This window comes from Rhincodon typus, chromosome 4, assembly GCF_021869965.1.
Source record: "Rhincodon typus isolate 14 chromosome 4, sRhiTyp1.1, whole genome shotgun sequence".
NCBI lineage: Eukaryota > Metazoa > Chordata > Chondrichthyes > Orectolobiformes > Rhincodontidae > Rhincodon > Rhincodon typus.
This window is the reverse complement of record NC_063335.1, coordinates 117,984,301-118,000,553: the sequence shown is the minus strand read 5'-3', so window position 1 is coordinate 118,000,553 and position 16,253 is coordinate 117,984,301. Positions and strand designations below refer to the sequence as shown.

Here is a 16,253-nt window from a genome sequence, read left to right as displayed (position 1 = left end):
CTTCATACCAAAGTGGATAACCTCACGATTTCCCACATTCTGTTCCGTCTGCCATGTTCTTGCTCGCTCACTCACATCCTGTCCAAACCCTCCTGAAGCTGTTTTACACCTTCCTGACAGTATACCCTTTGATCGCTTTAGCCCCAAGTGGGTATGGGGAGAAAGTGGGAACAGGGGACTGAGTTGGATGATCAGCCGCGATCATATTGAATGGGGGAGCAGGCTCAAAGGGCCGAATGGCTTGTGGTCCCCACGTCCAAATTATGGATATCATTAATGTAATCTGCAATGTAGCCTGTATGCCTGTAAGTCTTTTTGATCTGTACATCCTTTGCTTGCTGTGATCTGCCTTTACCACTCGTAAACAAAGCTTTTCACTGTATTTTGGTATATGTGACAGTAAAATCAAAATCAAATATGTTTGAACAGCTGAGATTACAACTTCTTAAAGATATTTGGAGAGGTACATGAATAGAAAAGGTCTAGAGCGGGAGACAATGGCCTAGAGATATTATCACTGGACTGTTAATCCAGAGACCCAGGTAATGTTCTGGGGACCTGAGTTCAAATCCTATCATGGCAGATGGTAGAATTTGAATTCAATAAAAATCTGGAATTAGGAGTCTAATGATGACCATAAATACATTGTCAATTGTCAGGAAAAGACCCATCTGGTTCAGTAAGCTCTTTTAGGGAGGGTAACTGCCATCCTTACCTGGTCTGGCTTACATGTGACTCCAGACCCACAGCAATGTGGTTGACTTGGAACTGCCTTCTGGGCAATTAGGGATCGGCAATAAATGCTGGTTTGGCCAGTGATGCCTTCATCTCATGAATGAATAAAACAAAATGGGCCAATCGCAGGAAATTGGGACTAGTTGATCAGCATGGATGAGTTGGGCCGAAGGATCTGTTTCTGTGCAGTATCATTCTATGACCCAAGTATTCTATGCAAAGGAAAGGTACATGGGTGAGAAGGATTTAGAGGGATGGGGACCAAATGCAGGCAATTGGAACTAGCTGAGTGGTCAACATGGACCAGTTTGGGCCAAAGGGCCTGTTTCCATGCTGTATTACTCTACAATTCTAGAGCAACACAAGGATCAGTAGAGTCATAGTCACTAGTCTTGCCAAAATGACAATAACCCATTTCTTCCTGTTCTTTGTTCTGTCTGAGACAGAACAATCATTCATCCATACCAGTACATTACCTCCTAGCTGATGTGTTTGACTTTTATCTAACCAGCCTCCTGCTGTTTAGTGCAGGAAACACAGCAGTCAGTTTACACACACCAATTTCCCAATACGTGTTAACAGCCAGATCATCTGGTTATAGTTGTTATTTGGGAGCTACGTATTGACCAGGGCCCCTGCTCTTCTGTGGAATATTCTGCATCCATCTGCAAGGCCGTGGGGAGTGTCTCCATCCAGAACCTGCTGGGAAGGACGGCCCCTTGGCACCTTAGAATTAGAATGAACTTTATTGTCACATGCACATGAGTTCAGTGAAAAGTTTACAAGTCGCCACTTACAGCACCATTTTGGTTACAAAGATACCTAGATACAGATTCTTAAGCACAAATTCTTAGCGGGGAAAAGGATTTAGAAAAATAAAGAAATGAAAAGTCCAGCATTACAGATCGTAGGAATAAATTAGAAAATCGTGAAATTCCCGGAGCTCGTACTCGAGTGGGATTTGAACACTGAGCGTCAGCTGACTTGGGAGGCGGTATTGCTTCAGTTGGTCTCAGCCTGTGGATGAATAAACTCTGCCCAAGGTTCCTGCCACTGACACCTACTTGTGACTTTGATCAAGGGCAGTGTAGGTGGATTGTCGTCTGATGACGAGGACTGGTTTTACTTTGATGCCTTCAAGGTTTTAACAGTTCAGAGCAGCTGTCAGTTCGTAAAATTGCACATTTGGACAGAGTAGAATTCCTACGGGGTGGAAAGAGGCCATTCAGCCCCTCAAGCCTGTACTGACCCACTTAAGAGCATCCCACTCTCTAATCCCACAATTCCCATGGCTAACCCACCTAACCTGCACATCCCTGAGCACTATGGGTAATTTAGCATGGCCAATCCACTCTAACCTGCGCATCTTTGGACTGTGGGAGGAAACCGGAGCACCCGGAGGAAACTCACGCGGGCACGGGGAGAATGTGCAAACTCTACACAGACAGTCGGCCGAGGGTGGAATCGAACCTGGGTCTCTGGTGCTGTGCGGCAGCAGTGCTAACCCCATTTGCATGACTACTGGCACAAACTGGTGTCTGGTGTTCAGCAATGATTGCGATGGTTTGGCAAAATGCATGCTTGACGAGTTTTTGAAGAGGAGGAGTATTTGGCAATGTAACCAATGCTAACTGGTGAATTGACTGACATCACTGGCCCAGGATATAGATGGAATTGTATCCTAGTAATGAGTATAACGTCATTAACTTCCTTATGTTACAGCAGTGACTACACTTACAGTACCTCATTGGCTGTAAAGCATTTGAAAGTGCAGCAGAAATGCTTTCGTTATTTTAAGTTGCAAATGTCTCCAAGGTTCTTTACCGGCGCATGGACAAATAAACCACTTTGCCTGAATATATCCTCATGTCATTTGGTCGATGTTCCAACAGAGGAAGGATCTAAGCAGTGCTTTTAGAAAGGACAGGGAGGTAGAAGAGAAGGGTTAAGGTGAGAGTTCTAGATTGTTGGATCTTGTCAACTTTTTTTTTAGACCAACCTGAATAGCAGAACAGACTCGATGGACTGAATGGCCAGTGCCTTATAGCTGAGGCCACAGCCAGCGGTTGGAGAATTGGTGAAATAAGCCTTCGGGAACCCAAGGGAAAGACATCAGTTTGGCTTTCAACGTTTGACCAACCCTTGGTGTACAACAGCATGAGGGCCAACAATTTGTTGAAAATTGGGCAAATACTGACCTTGTCACAAAAAAAAACATTATCCATGGACTGAGTGGCTTTCTGAGCCATTTCAGAGGGCAGCTAAGAATGAACCACATTGCTGTGGGTCTGGATTCACATGTAGGCCAGACCAGGTAAGGATGGCAGATTTCCTTCAAAAAGCATTAGTGAACCAGTTGACAAGCAATGACAGCCTCACGGTCACCATTCCTGAGACTAAACTTCCAATTGTGGACTTTTACCAACTAATTGAATTTAAATTCCACCAGTGCCCTTGGTAAGACCTATCCCAGAGCAGTAACCCGAGACTCTGACACATTTCCTTCTCAATATCTTTCTTCCAATGAGACCGTACAACCTATTGTTTCACACGTGTACATGTGGGGTTTTTTTTGTCATTAAAAACCCATCTCATTCACTAGTGTCCTTTTTTGAGAAAGGAAATTTGCCAATTTAACCTGGTCTGACCTACATGTGACTCCAGACCCACAGCAATTGGGCTGACTCATAATTGTTCTGAAATGGGCTCTCGCAAGCCACTCACCTCAAAAGGTAATTAGGGATGGATATCAAATGTCAGCGATGTGATATGGGACATAACTCATCAACAGGAGATAAGACTAGAACAGTTTAGCCGATACTCGTGGTATTGAGGTGTATAAAACCACAAGGGGCATAGATAGGATGAATGTGTATAGTCTTTTTCCCAGGGATGGGGAACTGAGAACTAGAGGGCATAGGTTTAAGGTGAGATGGAAATATTTAAGAAGGACCTGAGGGATGACAGTTTCTCACAGAGAGTGGTGTGTATATGGAATGGGCTGCCAGAGAGAGTGGTTGAGGCAGGTACAAGAGCAACATTTAAAAACATTTTAATAGGTACATGGATAGGGAAGCGTTTAGAGGGATATAGACTGATGCAGGCAATTGGAACTAGCTGAGTGGGCACCAGGGTCAGCATGGACCAGTTTGGGCTGAAGGGCCTGTTTCCATGCTGTATTACTCTGACTGTATAATGCTGAGATTGTACAGAGGAGGGAGTGCAGAGGAGATTCACCAGGAAGGTGCCTGGTATGGAACATTTTAGCGATGAAGAGAGGCTGGATAAGCTCTTTCTAAGAAAAGGTATGATGGACTGAATGGCCTCCCAATGTGCTGAATGTAGAGCCTCACCTGCCCCTGGCTGTTCCCCGAGGCTCTGCAAACATCGCTTTGCAGGGACTGTCCTTGAGTAGAGGTCTGTAGTAATCTGCGGGCATCCTAAAGTGTTCTCTTCTTTTGCAGTTGGCTTTGATGACTGTTTCCAAGGTTTGGCGGTACAGTTTGAAACGAATAACCGGAGTTTCAGGGTCCAGCGCGATGGTGTGGTGTATGCAACTGAAAACATTCACCTCTCCGGGAAACAGCTGAAGTTTGTGGTCACAGCACGGAGAATGGAGAGCCCTGAACAATGGAAAACTGTTGTCAAATTGACCGTGAAACCTGAAGGAAGCACCAGGCAGAAAGGACAGCAGGTACCTCCTCATTATGCTGAACGGCAACAATGCCACACGCACGGGTGCTAAAGTCTCTTTTCCAGCTTCAATTCCTTCTCTTCCCGACATTTAAGTCCACAGGGAATAGGAGTAGGCCATTCATCCCCTCGAGCCTGCACCACCATTCAATCGCGTGATGGCTGATCCAACATTCCTCACTTCCCACTACCCTTTCCCTTGATTTTTCCCAACTGATCAAGAATCTATCTATCTCGGCCTTAAACATACACAAGGACTCTGCCCCACCAGCTCTCTGTGGCAAGGACTTCCAAAGACACTCAATCCTGTGAGAGAAGAAATTCCTCCTCATCTCAGTCTGAAATTGGTGCCCCTTTATTCTGAGACTGTGCCCTCTGGTCCTAGACTCTCCCTTGAGGGGAAGTGTCCTCTCAGCATTTACCCTGTCAAGCCCCTTCAATCTGATCTGCCATATTCCAGCAACCTGTCGCTCGGGATAAAGGTTAATATGAGACCCTCGAGCGTATTGCTGCTCTTCTGACCCCAACTGCAGTCTTGGTTCCATTTTATTTAATGCCCTTGTTCAAAAAACCTCCTGATTAATGCACACTGGCTTTGCCTTGAATGGAGATGGCAGGTGAATTATTCATCGGGGGAGAGTTTCATGTGGCTTTCGAGCCTTCGCATGAAGCGGTTTATCCTAATTTCTCTTCTGTAGACATGACTCTGAATTTAAGGATATGTTCCCTGCCAGTAGACAGTGTCTCACTATTCACCCCATTGATTGTTGTTTTAGGAGTTTGAAAGCAATCACACAGTCTTGACTCCCACCGCCCCCCCCCCAAAATATTTCATGTTGCTGTAGTGTGAGCCTTGAGCAATGTCCTCATTCACTACTGCTAACACTCCCTCTTCCCACCACCAACACACAGCCACAGCAGTGTGTACCATCTACAAGATCCACTGCAGAAATTCAACAAAACTCTTTCAACACCATTGCCAAAACTTGTGACCTCTATTCCCTAGAAGGACAAGGGCAGCAGATACATGGGAACACCACCCCCTGCAAGTTCCCCTCCAAGTCACTCACCATCCTGACTTGGAAATATATCGCCGTTCCTTCACTGCTGCTGGGTCACAATCCTGGAATTCCCTCCCTAAGGGCATTGTGGGCTTTCTGAAGTAGGGCCAGTGGACCTGAAACATTAACTCTGCTCTGTCTCCACAGATCTGCAAAATCTTTCCAGCAACTTCTCTTATTGTTCCTGTTTTTCAGCATCTGCAGTTCTTTAAGTTTTTATTAGTTTAGCATGGTGGTTATGACAATTCCAGGATGTTTTGATCAAAGTTTGGAAAATATTTAGCAGAGATTTGGAGGGATATTAGAAAGCAACTTTTCCACAGGCTGGGGAGGGAGTCTCATGCAGTGAGCTAAAGGAAAGTAAGTGTCCAATGGAACTCTTAGCACAGTTTGGATGATTGAATAAATGCTTTCTAACAGCAGAATCCCATCTAATGCCATGTGCTAAAAGCTACATAGATAAATACTCAGGACCCTGTTTAATGGAGACAAAAGCAATTTGTATAAACATCTTGCAAAGAAAAGGGGATCATGGAGATGGCCAAACTTGCTGCATCTCCGTGACAATGGCCTAACCAATCAAAATCTACCTAGCTCTGAAAAGTTTCATTGACTAGTCGTTTTTTAAGCAATGTTTAAATTGTGTACCGGCCAAGTGATTGATTGATTGTTCTGTTGTTGGTTGATATGTACATTGCCTCATTAGCCATGGCCCTTGTCCCTGTGCCAAATGAACCCAACGCTAGTTAAACCTCCTCTTCCCCCAACCCCTTGAAGAACATTGGTCCCAGCCCTTGCTCAGGTGAAGCATATCTGGTTAGAGCTGGTCCCAGCACCTCTTGTGCTAATGTCCTTGCCTCTGAGCTAGGAGGCCCAGGTTCACACCCACCTGCTCCAGAGCTGCCTAATAATATCAAGGCTCTTGTGGCACAGTGGTAGTGCCCCCTCCTCTGAGTCAGGAAAGCTCGGTTCAATTTGCCCCAGAGGTGTGCAGCAGCAGCAGATTGATGAGAAAAATATCCAAGTGAATCAGAAATCCCTTCTTAGTCAGTGAGGGATTGTCGGTTGTGCGTAAATGGAAGTTGTTGTGCTGTGGAATTCTCTGTCACAGAAAGCGGTTGAGGCCAAACTAGAGTGTTTTCAAGAAGGTAGATATAGCTTTTTCTGGTTAAACGGATCGAAGGGTATCGGGAGAAAGTGGGACTAGGGCACTGAGTTGGATGATCGCACTGAATGGTGGAGCATGCCTGAAGGGCCGAATGGCCTACTCCTGCTTCAAGTTTCTATGCTTCACCCTTGATATTGTCAAACCGACCGCTGTGTGGAACTGCTTTGGAATTTGAACGAAGCAACAAGCCATTCTGCCTGTATGGCCAGGCCGACATGCAACAAAGAAATAAAAGCAGCACAAATTAAATCATCTTGACCCTGTGAGTGGTCATGTTCTCAAATGCACTGTCTGAGTGTACGGTCAAGGCTTTCAAAAGGGATTTGGATGGCTATCTGAACAGGAAGAGTTGGCAGGTTATGGGGAGGAAACAGGAGAACTGGTAAATTGCTGACCAGGAGAGCTGGCGCAGACTCAGTGGGCCGAATGGCCTCTCTTCTGTGCCGTGATGATTCTGTGAGCTGGTTCATGCTGGTGTTTGTGCATCTTGGGAGCTTTTCCCCAGTTCTGTCTCCCTTTTTGTGTGTGTGTGTGTGTGTGTGTGTGTGTGTGTGTGTGTGTGTTTTTGTAGCTCACTCGGCAGGTTGTTGGTTCAAGACCTGGTGGGGCGCTTCCAGACTGACAGCGCTGAAACATTCAGGAGAATGATTGGAAGGTTGGGGAAAGTCAGTCATGTCAAAAAAGACCTGGGACGGTTCTGCACGGGGAAGAAAAGGCTGAGAGGAGATTTGATAGAGGTGTTTAAAAATTCATGGAAGACCTGGGCAGTGTAGATAGGGAGAAATTGTATTCCCAGTGGTGGAAGGATTGAGGACCAGAGGAGGAGGCTTTATAGTTATCGGCAAAAGAAGCACATTTAAAGAACAGTCACTTCCTCTGTTCAGGGTTAAGAAGCAAGTTTAGAATCTGGAATGCTGTGCCCGAGTGTGTGGTGGAGGCAGATTCTGACGAAGCTTTCAGATGGGAATGGGATCATCTGTAAGGGGGGAGACATGCAGAGAGTAGGTGGGGACATGTCATGGGATGAAGCATTCCTTTAAAGGGCCAGTATGGGAACGATAGGCTGAGTGGGCTCAACTGTAAACAAATAAAAAGTTGTTGCCAGTTGAGAAGTCTCAGACTGGGGGTTCTGGGGGGGTGGGGGAGAGGGGAGAGAGTCGTTATAGACTAAAAATTGGAGCCATGCCTCCTTACGAGTGGAATTATGGAAAGGTTTAACGTAGGAGTGGCAATTTGTGCTCAATAATTAATTGTTGAGTGGAGATGGTAAGGCAGAATTTCAGGGTGACTCTTGGCTAATGCTTTGGGTTTGAATTGAACTCGCCACTGCAGACGGGGAAATTTAAATTCAGTAGAAGCTGGAAATAAAAAAAAATCTGCTGAAGTGTGACCATGTAACCACTGTCATTTGTCGCAAAAACCCATCTTGTTCACTCGTGTCCTTTAGGGAAGGAAACTGACATTCTTACCTGGTCTGGTCTACGTGTGACTCCAGACCCACAGCAATGTTGTTGATGCTGAACTGCCCCCTGGGCAATTAGGGATGGGCAATAAATACCTGTCAAGTTGGCAATGCCCAAACACCTACTTACCAACCTTGTCTGGCTTGCATGTGCCTTCAGACCCCCAGCAATGTGTTTAATTCTTAACTACCCTTGGGGTAATTAGGGATGGGCAATAACTGCTGGCCCATATCCCATGAATGAATTCTATTTTTTTAAGAATTGAAGATGGTAGACTTTTAACAGTCTTTTTTGGGTCATGGATCAGCTATGATCTCATTGAATGGTGGCACAGGTTTGAGGGGCTGAATGGCCACCTACTCTTCCTACCTTCCTGTGAATTTTGACCGTCTCCCATCCTTGCAAGCGTAACGTTATCGCCAGTTGGTGAGCCAGGATTATCGCGGCATGGTAAGTTTTTTTTTTTGTTAGCTGCAGCTAGCCTTCCCCGTCAAACGTGTGAAACCTTTAATATCTTTCGTATATTTTGTGACACTTCTCAATGCTAGAATCAGCTTTATTGTCACATGTACTCACATGAGCACAGTGAAAAGTTTACAAGCACCATCTTGGGTACAAGGTACCTAGGTAAAGATTCTTCAGTACTTCGTCAAATGGACTATTGATGCACTAACTAACTGTGAATATTTGTTGGCCATTCTATCAATCAAAAGGGACCAGATTTGGGACTTGCACAAACATCAGCTTGCTCGGAGGTGTACTTGTGCTGCTATTCAAATGCAGCTGTCAGGTGGCACCATTGCACATTGGCTTGTGTCAGCTTCAGTTCTTCGAACCCATCTCATCCTATGGACTTGTAGAGACCAACACCCCCAGTGTGGTGGGGGCGGGTGTGAACTGAAGATTTATGCGTACACATTGTCTAAAAACAATATATGTACAGACACTTGGAGCAACTGCTCTGTAGGGGTGTCAGAAAAATGTGGGAGAAGTTAGAATGTGGAATCTGCTTCCTCAAGAGCTACTTGAGGCATTAGTGTCCATATTGCTGAAGGGGATGTTGGATAAATAGATAGAAATAGGAACAGGAGTAGGCCATTCCCTCAAGCCTGTTCGCCATTCAATAGGATCATAGCTGATCCAACATTCCTCGTGTCCACTTTCCTGCCCTTTCCCTTCATTCCCGGACTGATCAAGAATCTATCAATCTCAGCCTTAAATATACACAAGGCCTGTGCTCCTCTTCTCCCCCCACCCCCGCTACGCACACGCACACGCACACACATTTACATACATATACATATATACACACGCACACACACACAGCTCTCAGTCCTCAGAAAAGAAACTCCCCCTCCCCCTCACGAGCACGATGTGTCCCTTAGCATTTACCCTGTCAGGCCCCTTAATCCTGTCCATTTCAATAAGATCACCTCTCGTTCTAAACTCCAGTGAGTAAGGTCACAACCTGTTTAGCCTTTGTTCAGAAGACGATGCCTTCATACTAACCTAATGAACTTTCTCTGAACTGCCTCCAATGAAACAATATCTTTCCTTAAATAAGGGGAGCTGAACTGCTCACAGTACTCCAGATGTGTCTCACCAGCACCTTGTACAGATGCAGTAAAACTTTCCCCCCCACTCATACTCCAACCCCCTTTGAATTGCAGAGCAGGCCTGAGGGTTTGAATGGACCGTGTTTAATTGAGGGGCTATGCAGAACGGACAAACTTGAGATTGCTACAGAGAGGAGGGGTTCATGTTGAGAAATGAAACCAGGTTCACTTCTTGTGATGAGACTGCAGACAGTTACTTCAGGTCAATTACTCGGCCCTTATCTTCGCTGCAGCCCATACAGACAACATCCACCGCTCTGCCTTCTTCAGAAACCTCAATCAAGTTAGTGAGACACGATTTCCCACGCACAAAGCCATTGCTGACGATCCCTAATCAGTCCCTGCCTTTCCAAATGCATGTAAATCCCTTCCAACAGCGTACCCACTGCTGACATCAGGCACACCGGTCTATGGTTCCCTGGCTTTGCAGTTTGTTTCTTCTCTCTTAGTGAAGTTCGACCGGAATAACTCCTTCACTTCACCCCCTATTTCATCCTTCATTTCTCTCACTTTATTTTGAGTTTGTGTTTTTCTCCCAGGCACTCTTTATTTTTATTATTAATTGAGCAGGAGGAGCTTTGTGTGAGATGTGGACTCCAGCACAGACTGGTTGGGTCAAATGGCCGGTTTCTTTGCTGAAATTCGATACAACTCCTTCATCGATTTGGCCAAATTGGCATGCAGTGCGTCCTCCAATATCTCGCCCCTTTGTGAATGCCACGGTCATGTTCGATGCAATCCTCCCACTCCACCCCAACATCCGATTTCCAGTTGGGCCTTGGGGGAATCAAAGCTGGCAGGTCTGGGCTGTCATTGCCATTTTCCAGAACCTGGTTATCACTTTGTGCCTAAATACTACTACAATATGATGAGGGTTTCTGTCTCTCCCGCTCTTAGAGGCAGTGAGTTCCAGATTCCTACCACCCTTCTGGGTGGGAAGAAAACGAGATTCCTCACGTCCCCTCCAAGCCTCCTGCCCCTTCCTTTAAATCCGTGTCCCCTGTTTCTGCAGTAATTGTTTGGTTTTGCTCTCTGGCTAAGACTGGAGTGCTGACACTCTGTAAAATCCAGATGGCCCGTGCACAGGATATTTACTTGACCAGTGACAGAGCCCAAGTGGTTTATTTTATATCGCCCAATGGCTCACCGGCCAAAAACTTGTTGATGGAAATAGATGAAGTTTTTAAAATTGTTGTAATGACACTTCTGATGACTCTCGTACACCCCAATGTTAGCTTTAAGACATTCTCTCGGAAGTAGGAGGGTCGAGGCCTTCACACACTCCAGCTGTTCAGATTCTCTGTTTTTTTTGAGTCATTCTGTGCTGCAAATGTGCATTCAAATGAAACCAAACATTTATGACTTCGTTCAGCATTAATGAAAGGGTGCCATTTTATATCAAGGGGTTTTGGGCGCTTTTGTTTTTCCCAAGAACTGAAGCAGTTAGGCCTTGTAGCATCATCCCTTTGTCCATTTAATGGCAGAGGTTTTTGTTTCTTTTGACTTTCCCTGACATCTCTGTCTTTGCCAAAGCCTTGATGACTAGCATTCCCTGTGTTCAAACACGCACAGTCCTGAGGGGACTGGGTACCAGGACGATGCTTTGTCTTGTGGTGGAGACTAGAGCTAGAACACGGAGATTGAGGAGAAGAAAGACAGACAGGAAATGTTCTTCTTGCCCTGAAGGCAGAGAGAGGCAGAGTGTGTGAATTTGAGAATTGGCATAGGAAAAGGCCAGACTTGGAGGACTGTGGGGCTAGAGGATTACTGGGGAGGGGAGGAGCGAGGCCATTGAGGGATCTAAAATTGAGGCTGAGAATTTTTAAAATGAAGATGTTATTGGATTGGGATTCGTTGTGGATCAGCAAGCACTGGGATTTGAGAAGCATCCTGAAGGATTTGGCATGAATAGAGAGGATGAGGAATTGACGGTGACAGAACGTCTGAAAGCTCATTACAAAGGGTACAAGGGTCATTCAGGAATAATCGAAACTTCCAGAGATGAGAATAAACACCTGATGTGTAACCCTCTAATTTGTCAACGTTTAACCGGAAATGCACTGTCTAAACTAATACCAAATATCCTGCATGCTCACTCACCAACATTACAATTCAAGTCTCAGCCTCAAATAATTGATTCAGTTCTGACAAAAGGCCATTGGATGGTCATATAGATGCTGAATGTTCGGTGTATTGGCAAGGTTTTTGCTTTGTTTCTAATTTCTAGTAATTTTCTCTCTGTCCCTCTCTCTTTCTTTACCCTTTCTTTCTCATTCTCCTTCGTTCCCATTCTCTCTCTCTTTCTTTCATTCTCTCTCCCTCACTCTCATTCTCTTTCTCATTGTTTCTCTTTTCAGAATCCTCTCTCCCTTGCATTCTCTCTCTGAGAATGAGGCGCTGTTTAGGGAGTCTCGGACTGGGGAGCATTCTCTGAAAGTTAGAGCCTAGTTTTTAGGAGTTGACAGGAAGAAATATGGGGTAGGCGTTTGGAATCCTCTTCTGTAAGAGTCTTGGGTTTAATTGCTATAAAACAGATGGTCTGATCAATGCATTGACCCAGATCCTTCTATTGTCTCAATAAAGTTCAATCCTGTTTCCAACCAAATACTTCTCCTGTTCTTTTTAATCAATTCTATCCTCGCTGAAGGGGAGAGATTCTGAGAAATTTCTTGATGCTGAGGGCTCTTTAGTGTTTTTGCCTCGATTACACATTCTCTAAAAGAAATCCCAGCGTTGTAGCTGGTGGCATTCCAATTCAATTTACAAAGAAATGTGGAATCGAAAGCTTACCTCAGTGACCACAGAGCCATCATTTAATTGTTAGAGAATCCCATCTGGTACACTCAGTTATACAGTCATACAGCATGGAAACAGACCCTTCGGTCCAACCAGTCCATACTGATCATAATCCCAAACTAAACTAGTCCCACTACCTGCTCCTGGCCCATATCCCTCCCATCCTTTCCCATTCATGTACTTATCCAAATGTCTTTTAAATGTTGTAACTGTACCCACGTCCACCACTTCCTCAGGAAATTCATTCCACACGCGAACCACCCTCAGTGTAAAAAAATTTGCCTCTCGTGTCTCTTTTTTTAAAAATATCTCTCCTCTCACTTTAAAAATGTGTCTCCTGGTCTTGAAATCCCCCCATCCTAGGGAAAAGGCAGCTACCATTAACTCTGTCTATAGTCTTCATTACCCTATAAACGTCTATAACGTCGCCTCTCAACCGTCTACAGGATTAGAAGCAGCAGTCCACCTCAAACTATCTCCACCATTTAATACGATCATGGCTGATCTCATCTCGGCCTCAACTCCACTTTCCTGCCTGCTCCCTATAACCCTTTAACCTGTTACTAATTAAAAATCTGTTTCCTCCTTCTTCAATGTCCCAGCACCCACTGCATTCTGAGGGGGTGTGAAGTCCACTGATACACCACCCTTTGCGAGAAACAATTCCTTCCCATCTTCTACTCACTCTACCTGGTCGGATCTGCACACGACTCCAGACCAACAGCAATGTTGTTGACTCTTAACTGCTTCTGGAATGGCCCAGCAAGATACTCAAATCAAGGGTAATTGGGGATGGGTAATGAATGTTTGGAGTTGCCAGGAGCCCCCACATCTCATGTGAACAAGACTGAGCCACCAGGTATAGTCTGACCAAACCCCATGTACCATTGAAGCAACGATTTGTCTTTCGAGAGGAAATTGGACAGGCTGGGCCTGTACTCATTGGAGTTTAGAAGCCTGAGAGACAATTTTATTGAGAAACCAGATTCTTTGGGGGCTTGACATGGTAGATGCCGAGAGGATGCCTCCCTGCTCTTGAGGGAATCTGGGATAAATGTTTAAAAATCAGGGTGGGAGTGTCTCTTTTTGTCTTTGTCTAAGATGAGGAGTTTTTGGAATTCCCTTTCCTAGAAAGTAGTGGAGGTTGGGACATTGAATTTATTCAAGGCCAAGCTAAACAGATTTGTGATTTCAGGAACAGGGAAGTGGCGATGTGACTTTAAAATCAGCCATGGCTATCTTGCTGAATGGTGGAGCAGGCTCAATGGGCCGAACGGCCTACTCCTCATTGTTGTGTTCTTAAGAATTCTGCCAGAGCATACATTAGGGGAAGTGATGGCCTAATGGTATTATCGCTGGACTGTTAATCCAGACATCCAGGTAATGTTCTGGGGATTCAGGTTCAACTCCTACCACGGTGGATGGTGGAATTTAAATTCAATAAATATCTGGAATTAAGAGTCTAATGATGACCATGAATCCTTTGCCGATTGGAAAAACCCATCTGGTTCACTAATGTCCCTTAGGGAAGGAAACTGGCATCCTTACCTGGTCTGGCCTACATGTGACTCCAGACCCACAGCAATGTGGTTGACTCTGAACTGCCCCCTGGGTAATTCGGGATGAGCAATAAATGCTGGCTAGCCAGTGACGCCCTCATCCCGTTAATGAGTAATAAAAAATGGATTGTTCACAAGGAAAGCTATTCTGGAAGGGCTGAAGCCAAAATATTTGTTTGCCTATTATCAGCGAGAATCAGATATATTCATTCAGATTCAAGTATGCTAATTTGCTGTTTACTTTATCTTTTTTTTTGTCTAATTACAGACTTGGAAGCCGAGTAATGCTGTCCTACCTCAGAACGTTCCGGACATCTTTTTCCCACGATTCCAGCCGGAATACCCGGGTCATCTGAAACGTCAGAAGAGAGACTGGGTCATTCCACCAATCAATGTTCCTGAAAATTCTCGTGGTCCCTTCCCTCAGGACTTGGTCACGGTAAGAGGCTGTTTCTAGCCCATCACCTCAACTGGGGAAAGGCAGAGAAAACTGGGATGTGGTGGTAGTGTCACCGGGTCAGTAATCCGGAGGCAGAGACTAATACTCTGGGGACATTACTTCAGTTCCTTCCACAGCATCTTATGGAAGCTAAATTCATTCAATAACCAACAAGAGTCTGAAATATGAAACTAGAAATAGAATCAGCTTTACTGTCGCATCTACTCCCGTGGGTACAGTGAAATGTTTACACGTCACCACTGACAGCGCCATCTTGGGTACAAGGTACCCAGGTACAGATACTTAAGTATTTAGCGTAAAATGGAAAGAGTAATCAATAAAAAGTCTAGCATAAGAATAAAAAAGAAAAATCAAAAAATGAATGTATACATTTATGGTCCTTCCAACCCAGTCCATGTCGGCCCCTCACCTCCAGACCACACTTGGCCAAGTGTCCAGACCAGAGTGGGCTTTGAAACACGAGGCCTTGCCTCCAGCCTACAGAGGCGAGGGGGTCTCACCCCCTCGCGATAGTTCCCAGCCTGCATCTGTTGGCGGGGCTCCCACCACCTTGCAATGGCTCCCAGCCCACATGTGTAAGGGGGTGGGGGTGTCTCCCCCCACCACGACAGCATCCAGCCCACGCGGGGGTGGGGTATGTCTCACCCCCTCGTGACAGCCTCCAGCCCGTACGGGGGAGGGGCTGGGGGGTCTTACCCCTTCATGATGGCCCCTAGCCCACATGGGGGAGGTCTCACCCCCTCGCCATGGCTCCCAGCCTGTGCACGAGTGGTAGTGGGGTCTCGCCCCCTCACAATGGCCCCCAGCCCACTGGGGGGACCTTGCTTCCGTTCCCAACCAATTCATTCCGAATAAGTTTTTAAAAAGATTTAAAACAAAAAACACACAAAGAAAACAAGAAGCGAGCAGGCAGAGCAGGCTAGCCTTGGTCTCGGCTATCGTGAGACTACCATCGACCATTGTAGGAAACACGTTCAGTTCACTCGTGTGCTTTCTGGCCTAGGTGTGCCATCCAAAATGACTACCTCATAACACCCAAGTGCTGGGAAGCAGGACTTGAGCAGACTTGATGGACCAAAGGGTCTCTCCTCTACTGTATGATTCTATGTGACTCCAGACTAATTCAGGCTAATGCTTTGGGGGCATGAAATTTGAATTGAATTATTTAAAAAAACAAACTGGGTTAAATATCAACCACATAACTGTCAACCATCGTAAAAACCCATCTGATTCACTTTGGGGAGGGGGAATCTCCCATCCTTACCCAGTCTGGGCCTATATGTGACTCCAGACCCACAGCAATGTGGTTGACTCTTGACTGCCCACTGGGCAGTTAGGGATGGAATAATAGATGCTGGCCTAGCCAGCAACAGCCCACGTCCCATAAGCAAATCTATACAAAAATACCGAGTTTGCAGAACCGTTTTTGCTGCGATGATAGAAGCACAAAGTGCTGGAGAAACTCAGCAGGTCCAACAGCATCAGAGGGAGAAAAACAAAGTTCATGTTTCTTCATTATGTCCTTCAGAACTCTGGACTGTGACGTATTGGGTCAGAGTCTTACAGCACGGAAACAGGGCCTCTGGCCCAACTTGTCCATATACCAACCTGGTTCCCTAAACTGTCTGTCTGCTCTCCCACCTATCCGCTCCACCATCTACCTGCTATCACCGCAACCCCCTCTATTTATTTCAGAGCACCC

At 45.6% G+C, this 16,253-nt stretch overlaps 1 protein-coding gene across 1 annotated transcript in view; it reads left to right on the top strand.

Annotated features, from left to right (window-relative positions):
• Positions 1-3,436: 3,436 nt before the first annotated feature.
• Positions 3,437-16,253, top strand: part of LOC109918703 (cadherin-2) — a 63,284-nt gene continuing 50,467 nt past the window's right edge. The window contains exons 1-3 of the mRNA XM_048596215.1: positions 3,437-3,467; positions 4,200-4,429; positions 14,360-14,530. Coding sequence (XP_048452172.1) covers positions 3,437-3,467; positions 4,200-4,429; positions 14,360-14,530 — 432 coding nt within the window. The remainder of the gene's footprint in view (positions 3,468-4,199; positions 4,430-14,359; positions 14,531-16,253) is intronic.